Source organism: Chrysochloris asiatica, unplaced genomic scaffold (genome assembly GCF_000296735.1).
Source record: "Chrysochloris asiatica unplaced genomic scaffold, ChrAsi1.0 scaffold00030, whole genome shotgun sequence".
Lineage (NCBI taxonomy): Eukaryota > Metazoa > Chordata > Mammalia > Afrosoricida > Chrysochloridae > Chrysochloris > Chrysochloris asiatica.
Window position 1 is genome coordinate 6,408,868 of NW_006408548.1, and position 10,155 is coordinate 6,419,022.

The 10,155-nt window shown below is 38.6% G+C and overlaps 1 protein-coding gene across 1 annotated transcript in view; it reads left to right on the forward strand.

Annotated features, from left to right (window-relative positions):
• The first annotated feature begins 1,003 nt into the window (after positions 1–1,003).
• Positions 1,004–10,155, forward strand: part of GADL1 (glutamate decarboxylase-like 1) — a 247,673-nt gene continuing 238,521 nt past the window's right edge. The window contains exon 1 of the mRNA XM_006851594.1: positions 1,004–1,165. Coding sequence (XP_006851656.1) covers positions 1,013–1,165 — 153 coding nt within the window. The 5' untranslated portion in view covers positions 1,004–1,012. The remainder of the gene's footprint in view (positions 1,166–10,155) is intronic.

Here is a 10,155-nt window from a genome sequence, read left to right on the forward strand (position 1 = left end):
TCAAGTCGGTTCCGACCCATAGTGACCCTGTACAGGGTTTCCAAGGAGCTACTGGTGAGCTTGAACCACCTACCTTGTAGTTCAAACGGCTTTGCAGTCTGGCGCATTAACTCACAGCACCACACCAGGACTTAGCAGAGGCATAATTGATTCTAGATAAAATTAGAGAGACTCTTTCCCCATCATTTTCTGCAAATCCTTAACTATCTTCATCCTACCCCACATCCTGTTGTAGTGTTATAATGGGGTGGGACAATGTTTCTAAGGAAATGATTTCATGATACTCATCTTGACATTAATGGAAATGCCAATGAATGTTTTATCCTTCTCTAGGATGGTTTCTTTGAGTGCTATCTCTCTTATTATGGGAGTAACAATGTTAGCCTTTCTACTTCAAACACCAGCCAGCAGGGAAATGATATGCAAGATGGTACCCTTCCTGTGAATCCTGAAAGTATATTAGGTAAAAAAACTACACACTCCATGAGTTAATTTAGTCAAATACAGGAAAACCTACATAATAAAGTAGTTTTACCAGCTCATATAATGTGAACTTTCTGGAATTTGCCTTAACTTTATGATACCATCAGGCACTGTAAAGTATTCTGAACTTCTATGTCTGAAATGCAGTCCTGGTATGGTGCTGTAGGATAAGCACTGGACCAAAAGCTTGGCTGTTCAAACTTGCCAGCTACTCCTCAGAAACCCTATACAGGGCCATTGTGATTCGGAAATGACTTAACCCTATACAGGGTCGCTATGGGTCGGAACCGACTTGAAGGCACTTAACAACAACAACAACAATACAGGGTCACTGTGAGTTGGAAATGGTTCAATGGCATTTAACAACAACAACAATGTCCAAAATGATGCTGTTAGGTATTAAAAGAAAGGCATGCCAATTAGCATTATTATGATAATAAATGCTCTTTTCTATTCTGTTGTGTTGACTAATTAGATTACCTTTCAAAAAACAATTTGTGTGCTTCCAGGAGCGGTTGATCAACAAGAAATGATGGCAAGTAAAAAGAATGCTGTTCTCGTGGATGGGATCATACTGAATGGTCCCACAACAGATACAAAAGCAGGAGAAAAATTTGTGGAAGAGGCCTGTAGGCTAATAATGGAAGAAGTGGTTTTGAAGGCTACAGATGTCAATGAGAAGGTAAAATTAAAAGCATATAAGAAATTATTTTCCAAATCTGAATGGCAAGATGTAAAGGAAATGAGAAGCACACAACTTTGCTTCAAGGGGGGAAGGGGTGTCCACTTGCCAAATGTACTTTGCACATTTCCAGTATCTGCTTTCCTTGAAGGCTGACTCCTTATTCTGCCTGTTGTCATTTATTGGGAGATTTGTTTAGACCCAGACATGAACCAGTTGAGGCCATACAGAATAGGGATGTTGCCTCAATCATTCTTCCTGCCCTCTAACCCATAAGACTGATTGAAGTGTTCTAGTTACCAAGCTATATTATTAAAAACCTGCTGCTTAAATTTATGCACTCCCTATAACAATACTTCGTTCTCTACTTTTTTGCACTTTCTTTCTGTTGCCAATGAAAATCAAACAGAATATGGAAAAGGATTTGAAAAAAAATTTATTTATTAGTCTGTCTGTCTTAGGCTGAGTTCTCTAGAAAAGCAAAACCAGTGAAGCTTATGTATGTATACAAAAGAAAGATTTTTATCAAGGAAATGACTCACACAGTTGGACAGGTGGGCCAGTCCCAAGTCTGTTGGTCAGATGTCAGGCTGGAGGCTTCTGATTCATGGAGATGCAGGATTGATGAACCAGTAAACTGGGCTAGTAAACTGGCTGACTTCTGACAACTCCCAGGATGGACAGGTAACAGAGCAGGCCACAGGCCACTGGCTCAAATCTAAAGCTCCAGAGGATGGCTGATGATCCAGATGCAGAATCCAGACACAGCAGAAAAGCAAGCAAGCTTTTTCTGACTGTTGAATATATTAAAATAGGCCATCTACTGAGGAAACATAGCTGCTCCTAGCAGATCTCATCATGGGGGATTACTATATCTTACTTGCCAAACCACAGAGAATCCTGGTTTAGTCATGTTGACATAAAACCTTAACCATCACAGGGTACTTTAGCAACAGCTTGTTTTGAATTGAGATTTTTGGTTGTTATATCTGAGTCCTGACTGGTACCACTTATTGGTTCAAAGTTTCAAATTCAAGTTCAAATTCAACTTCAAATTAACATTAGAGCTACTGCTAATAGCATATACTCTCAAGAGTACTTGCTATGTGCCATGTACTCTTCTACTGACTTCTACGTATGTATTTACATATTTAAGCCACACAATAACTCTATGAGGCAGGTACTCTTATGATCCCAATTTTAGAGATGAAGATACTGAAACATGGGATGTGAAGTATTGTGCCCAAAGTGAATTGTTTAGTGTCAGAGCTGAGATGAAAATCTAAGCATTCTGCCTTCCAAGTGTCCTCCGTATTATGCCTCTGAAAATCACTAAATTCCCTTTCACTTAATGTTCATTTTTGATATTGGAATTGGATTACCAACAAATAGACATTGGAAGAGATTCCTATTGCAATTAAATTAGTCAGAAATAAATGTCACTTAAAATATATTGAAAGTTAAGTGGTATTTACTTTGAATTTTGGATCACATGCATTTGGGAGAACCAAGAGAGCAGATTGAAATGACCCATGGATGTAGAGTGCCTAGTTGTGTTCATGAAAAAGTCACTGATGGTATTTCCTATTCAGCCAAGTTATATATTTACACTTGCATATTTTATGGCCTTATCTGTGTGTGTGAAATATTTTGAACACTGCTTACCTTGGAGTACACTGCTCTGCTGGCAAATGTTTTTTCTTTTTTTTTTTTTAATTGGCCTTTATTCAGTTATTAAATATTAATTGAATGTTAGCTGTGGGTAAGACATTATATTTGGCTCTGGGAGATATAAAGAAAAATAAGATAAAGGCCCAGCTTTGAACAGAATTTATAGCTTAATTGGAAGGAGAAGGTTTCATTGGAAAACAGAATAGGGGTCCCAGTGAGAATGTAATAAATGGTGTGTGATTTGGGCTGACTTTGGAGATTTCATAGGAGTGGGCACTTTGAGCTTTGATGTGGAAATTGAAGGTTAAGAAACATTTTAATAGGGTAGAGAGAAGCCAGGGAGGGGGAGTTGCTTCTCTTTAGCTGTGTTGAGGAAAGCAAGAAGGAAAACAATGAAAAGAACATTATGCAAGGACAAAATGTGTTAGAACATTTTGCCTGGAAAGCAGGGTTCATATAGGGAACTTTGGGGAGATGAGATGTGAAAGGAAGATTTAAGATCCTGAGAGTTATCAAAGAACCACAAGTTGATTACATTGTAGGAAATGTGCAGGCTACTCATGTTCAATTGAAAGCTGTATTGTGGTTAGGAGAGGAGGATGCTAACTTAGCATATTTTGTCTGAAATCCAACATATAGCCATTAAAAGTCAACCTATGAACACATCCTGACAGATTTTTACTATATAAATATATTTATATTATATATAATAGTATCCTCACATACTATTACTTCTAGTAACCTTTCCAGCAACCTTTCTTATACCCCATTTTCTCAGCCACTTTTTTTAAACTAAGATAAAGTTTCCATTCAGTAAAATTTACTCATTGTGTCATACAGTTCTATTCATTTTGACAATTCTATATAGTTATGTTACCATCATTACGATCAAGATATAGAACAATTCCATTACCATCCCTTCCAAAATTCCCCTGTGCTCCTCTATAATCAGCTCTTTCCCTTACCCCAACCAGTTGCAAATACTGATCTGTTTTTGTCCCTAAATTTTTTTACTTTTCCACAATGTCATGAATAGATGGAATAATTTCCTATGTAGCCTTTTAATTCTCACTTTTTTTTCAGTTACATTTGAGGTTCATACAAGTTGTTGCATATATGAGTAATCATTCCTTTTGATTGCCTCAGTCACTTTTGATTTACTTCTGCCTATCATGGTTAGTGGAGTCCTGGTGTGGCACTGTGGGTTAATGTGCCAGACTGCAAAGCTGTTCAAATTGCAAGGTTGGTGGTTCCAGCTCACCAGCCACTCCTCGGAAACCCTATACAGGGTCTCTATGGGTCGGGATTGACTTGATGGCACTTAACAACAACAACATCATGGTTAATGGAGTCCATGTTCAATTGAACATGGACTGTGGGTTAATGTGCTGGACTGAAAAGTTGGTTTGAACTGCAAGGTCAGAACTGACTTGAAGGCACTTAACAACAAAAACAGCAAAATCATGGAGTCCTGGTGTGGCACTGTGGATTAATGTGCTGGGCTGCAAAGTAGGTTTGAACCACAAGAATGGCTGTTGAAGCTCACCAGCCACACCTCAGAAACCCTATACAGGGTTGCTTTGGGTCGTAACCGACTTGAGGGCACTTGAAAAAAACAACAACGTCATGGTTATGATGTTCCTTGGAAGGTGCAAATGGTTAAGTGCTCAGTTCATAACCAAAAGTCTTGTTGTTCAAATCCACCCAGACATCTGTTGGAAGAAAGGCCCATCAAGCTGTTTCCAAAAGATCACAGCCATTGGAAACCCAGTGGACTTGCCAGAAGTTGGGATTGACACCATAGCAGTTGTTTGTTGTTGGATTTGTTTGTTTGTTTAGTCACGGTTATAACATTAGCATTTAATTTTGTACCTTCTGCACAACTTGAAATTCCTTCTACTTTCCTCAACTTCCCACCTTCAAGTCTCCTCAGCCCCTGGCTACTGTGATGTCACTCTCCCCTTCAACTCTTTAAAGAGTTATCTATGCTGCCTTCCTCCCTCCATTTCCTCACCTCCTACTTCTTCACTTCATAGCAATCTGGGCTTCATTCCCACCTTTCTAAGTCACACTTCTCTTGCCAAAAACACCTCCTTGTTGATAAATCTCATGAACACTTCTCAATCTTTCTCTGGTTTGGCTTCTCAGCAGTATTTGATACTGGTGACCAATTTTTCCTTCTTAAAACATTCTGTTTTCCTTGTGTTTAACAACACAAAGCCTCCTAGGATTCTCTTTACTTCTCTGGCTTGGCTTCCTCCTTGTAGGTAGACTCTCCTTCCCATTTTCTTAAGTGTTGATGTTTCCACAATAAGAACCTGAGCATCTTCTCTTCTGTATATGTTTTCTCTAAGCCACATCTTTCACCACTGTTATATAATAGTGTGTGCCTAGAATTCTGTTCTTGATGTTTTACAAGGACTTCATCTCAACATGTACTTCCATTTTGGATGGTCTCAAAGTGCCTTAGACTAAATATGCTTAGAACTCATTATCCCCTCCCCACCCCACCCACAACCTGAGCCTCCTCGTTCTGTTATCTTTGTCACCACCATTCACCCATGTGTACAAACTACAAAGTTCAGGATCTCTCTTGACTCATTTCTCTCCCCTACTTTCAACAAATGATTAATTGATTCCGAGTTCTATTGACACTACATTTTAAATATCACTAGAAACTAAACACTTCATTTCTCCAACCTCTACCCTCATCTGGACAACACCTTTTCTCGCTTATATTTTTGTATTTCTAATTTTATACATAGGAGCAGTAAAAGTTATTGTCCAAAACACAAATCATATCATTCTTCTGTCCAAAACTTTTCAATGACTCTCTTAGGGCAAGTTCAAACTCTGTAACATGCCGCATAGATCTCATCTTGACCTTAACCCTTCATATGTTTCCAGGGATTCATTTGTTAATTCATTCAACATATATTTATTGAGTGCTTATTATGTGGCAGGCTCTGTGTTAGTTAATTGAAGTAATGAATAAATACAGAGATCTTACCTCTCATGCAGATTATGTTGGACACTGTAAACAAATGGGTTATAGCTTATTGTTAGGTGCCATGAAGTCACAGAATAAAACACTGTCCTATGCTGTCCTCACAATTGTTATAGCTGTGTCTATCCATCTCATTGAGGGTCTTCCTCTTTTTTGCTGACTCTCCGCTTTTCCAAGCATGATGACAAGATGTCCAAAGTATGAGAGACAAGATCTTATCTTCCTCACTTCTAAGGAACATTCTGGCTATACTTCTTCTAAGACAGATTTGTTTGTTATTCTGACAGCCTATACTACTTTCAATATTCTTTTCCAACACTATCAATTCTTTTACAGTCTTCTTTATTCAATGTCTACCTTTCAAAAGCACTGAGGCAATTGAAAATACCAGGTACACCTTAGTCTTCAAAGTGACTTCTTTGCGCTCTAGCACTTTAAAGAGGTCTTTTGCAACAAATTTGCTTAATGTAATATTTGATTTCTTGACTGCTACTTCCATGAGCATTGATTGTGAATCCATGTAGAATAAAATATTTGACTGCTTAAAACTTTTCTCCGTTTATCATGGTGTTATTTATTGATCCAGTTGTGAAAATTTTCATTTTCTTTACATTGAGGTGCAATCCCTACTGAAGTCTGTAGTTTTTGATTGTCATCACAAAGTACTTCAAATCATCTTTGCTTCCAGCAAGCAAGTTTGTGACATCTGCGTATCACAGGCTATTAATGAGTCTTCCTCCAATCCTGATTATTGAGTTTCCCAGGTTATTTGCTGAGCATACAGATTGAATAACTATGTTAAGAAGATACAATCATGACACACACCTTTCTGCTTTTAAGCCATTCAATAGACCCTTGCTCTGTTCTAATGACTGCCTCTTACTCTATGTACAGGTTCCTTATAAATACAGTTACATGTTCTGGAATACCCATTCTTTGCAATGTTATCCATAGTTTGTTATGATCCACAAAATCAAAAGCCTTTGCATACTTAATAAAGCACAATTAAACATCTTTCTCGTATTCTCTGCTTTCATCCAAGGTACATCTGACATCATTAGTGATGCCACTCGTTCCACATCCTCTACTGAATCCAGCTTGATTTTCTGGAAGCTCTCTGTTGATATACTGTTGCCATTTTAAAATTATCTTCAGCAAAGTATTACTTGCTTGTGATATTAATGAAATGTTTCAATGATTTCTGCTTGCTTGGCTCACCTTTCTTTGGAATGGGCACAAACATGAATCTCTTCCAATTGGTTGGCCAAGTAGCTGTCTTCCAAATTGCTTGACAGAGATGAGTGAGACTTTCCAGCACTGTGTCTGTTTGTTGAAACAATTCCATTTGTATTCCATCAATTCCTGAAGCTTTCTTTATTGCCAATGCCTTCAGTGCAACTGGACGTTTTCCTTCAATACCATCTGTTCTTGATCACATGATACTTCTTGATGTGCCTGAATACTGACAAATTCTTTTTGGTATAGTGACTGTTTATTTCTTCCATCTGCATCATTCAATATTTTTGCCCATGGAATCCTTCAATATGGTAACTTGAGGCTTGAATTTTTTCCTCAGTTTTTCAGTTTCAGAAATGCTGAGTGTGTTCTTCCCTTTTGGTTTTCTGACGCAAGTCTTTTCACATTTTATAATAATTCTTGACTTGGTCTTCTGGAGTTGCCCTTTGACATTTTCTGTTCAGCTCTTTTTCTTCATCATTTCTTCCAGTTGCTTTAGCTTCTTTATGTTCGAAAGTAAATTTCAGGATCTCTTCTGACATCCATTTTGGTCTATCTTCCTTTACTGTATTTTTTTTTTTTTTAATGTTTTATTGTGAATTATATGATAGTTTACATGGGAGAACATTAGTTTTACATTCATTCTATCATATATCGTTTCATTGCCATGGTTACAGTCCCCTCCATGCATCATCAACCCACCAAAGGGTATACCCTGCAAGCCTGCCCCCTGCACCCCCCCTCCTCCCCACAGTCTTCAGTACACAGTCCCTCTCCCTCTCTGAATCTGAAGTCCCCAGCTGCTCCATTGCTCCACGTCATTTTCTCTGCCTCCATCTTAGGCATCACTGCTTCTCTGGGTAGGGTCCCGCTCTCTGCTCTTCTCCATTGATGGTCCTAGGGACCTCCGCTCCTAGACTGGAAAGTTAATCTCTCCCTTCCTTGCTATAAAACGTCTACCTTTACATTTCTAACCCTCATAATCAGTCCTGATACAATTATTCACTATTGTATCACAAGAGTCCCATCTGCATTTCATTTAATCAGCTCCACCTAGACAGATTGGATACTACTCACTGGAGATTCTGCATTCCTCCACGCCCCCTGGCTCTAGGTTCCCTCTTGAAAGCTTGTAAGCCACTCACTTTTTGCCTTTGTAGCCCCCCACTCCCATTTTGGGTAGCCAATGTCCAAGTTGCCCATCCCTGTCTACTCTGTGTGTGGAGGGGGTGGGAATAATATTTGCTGTAAGGATTTGTTCCCTCTTTTGAGCTACTGCATCCATAGGTGTAGGTCAACTTCATCAAATTGTATCATCCAGTCATTGAAGCCAGGTCAAGTGGGTATTATCTGCAAGTGTAGATGTTCTTGTGCATACCTTTCCTGTATTTTTAATGACCTTTTCCTTTCTTCTTATATGATTCTCTTAACGTGATCCCACAACTCTTCTGGTCTTTGGTCATTAGTGTCTAATGCATCAAATATGTTCTTGAGTTGGTCTCCATATTCAAGTAGAATATAATCAATGTCTTATTTGGACTATCATGGACTTGTTTTCATTTTCTTCAGCTTTAGCCTGAACTTGCATATGAGCAATTGATGGTCTTTTTCACAAGCCACTGGCCTTGTTTGAGTGGGTGATTTTGAGTGTCTCCAGCGTCTCTTCCTACATATGTAGTCAGTTTGATTTCTGTACATTATATCTGCTAAGGTTCATGTGCATTGTTACTGTTTATTTTATTTTGTTGAAAAAAGGCATTGGCAACTAATAAATCATTTCAAAATTCTATCATATGCTCTTCAGCATCATTTCTATCACCGAGACCTTAGATTCCAACTACTGATCCTCACTCTTTGTTTCTAATTTTTGTATTCTAATCCCCATAATTACCAAAGCAATTTGATTGCATGTTTGATCAATTTCAAACTGAAGAAGTTAGTAAGATTGTTTGTCATCCGTGGCTTTAGTGGTTGGTGAGTGAATTTGAATAATGGTGTAATTAATTGGTCTTCTTTGTTGGCGTGTGGGTATTATGATGCTGAAATACTCATTTTATCCATGAATACGATTCCATTCCTCTTTAATGTGTCATGCCTGGCATAGTAAACCATATGATTATCAGATTCAAAATTGCCAATACCTGTCCCTTTCAGCTTAGGATATTGATCTCTATGCACTCCATTTCATTTTTGACAGCTTCACGTTTTCATAGATTCTTAATTCATGCATTCCACGTTCTGATTATTAATGTGTGTTGGTAGCTGTTTCTCCTCATTTTGAGTTGTGCCCTATCAAGAAATGAAGGTCCCAATGTTCTGCTCCATCCATGTAATTGAGATCAACTCTTTTGAGGAGGCAGCTTTTCCCTAATGTATTTTGAGGGCCTTCCAACCTGAAAGACTCATCTTCCAGCACTATATCAGATGGTGTTCCCCTGCTAGCCATTCAGATGTAGTCTGTCTCTCTTTCTTCATAGCCTGTCTTAGTCAAGAGGTTCTGCTGAAACCTATGCACAGTGGGTGATCATGCTGCTATTTAAAATACTGGTGGTATGGCTTCTAGCATAGACGCTACCACAGTATGAAAAAACTGACAGACAACTGGTGGAAGCTTGTTGTTGGTGTTGTTAAGTGTGATTGAGTCAGTTCTGACAGTTCAGAATGTTCTCACAATAGACCCTGTTTGGGAGAAACTTAAAGGCCAATTTTGCTGTCTAGGTCGCATGGATGAAGTCAAGTCCCTTTCAGACTCCACAGGACTTTATCATAATTATATCTTTACACAGGCACCCTTGTAGCACAGTGGTAAAAAAGAAAATTCATCAGTTCGTACCCACCAGCTGCTCCACAGAAGAAAGATGTGGCAGTCTGCTCCCATAAAGATTGTTGTGGTTGTCAAGTACTGTTAAGTCAGTTCCTACTCAAAGCAAAACTGTATAGGGTTTCTCAGGAGTAACTGGTGGGTTTGAATCACCAATCTTGTGGTTAGCAGTCCAGAGCTTATCCTACAGCACCATACCAGTACAGTACTCCAGTGATAGATTGTTGTTGTTGTTAAGTGCCATTGAGTTGGTTC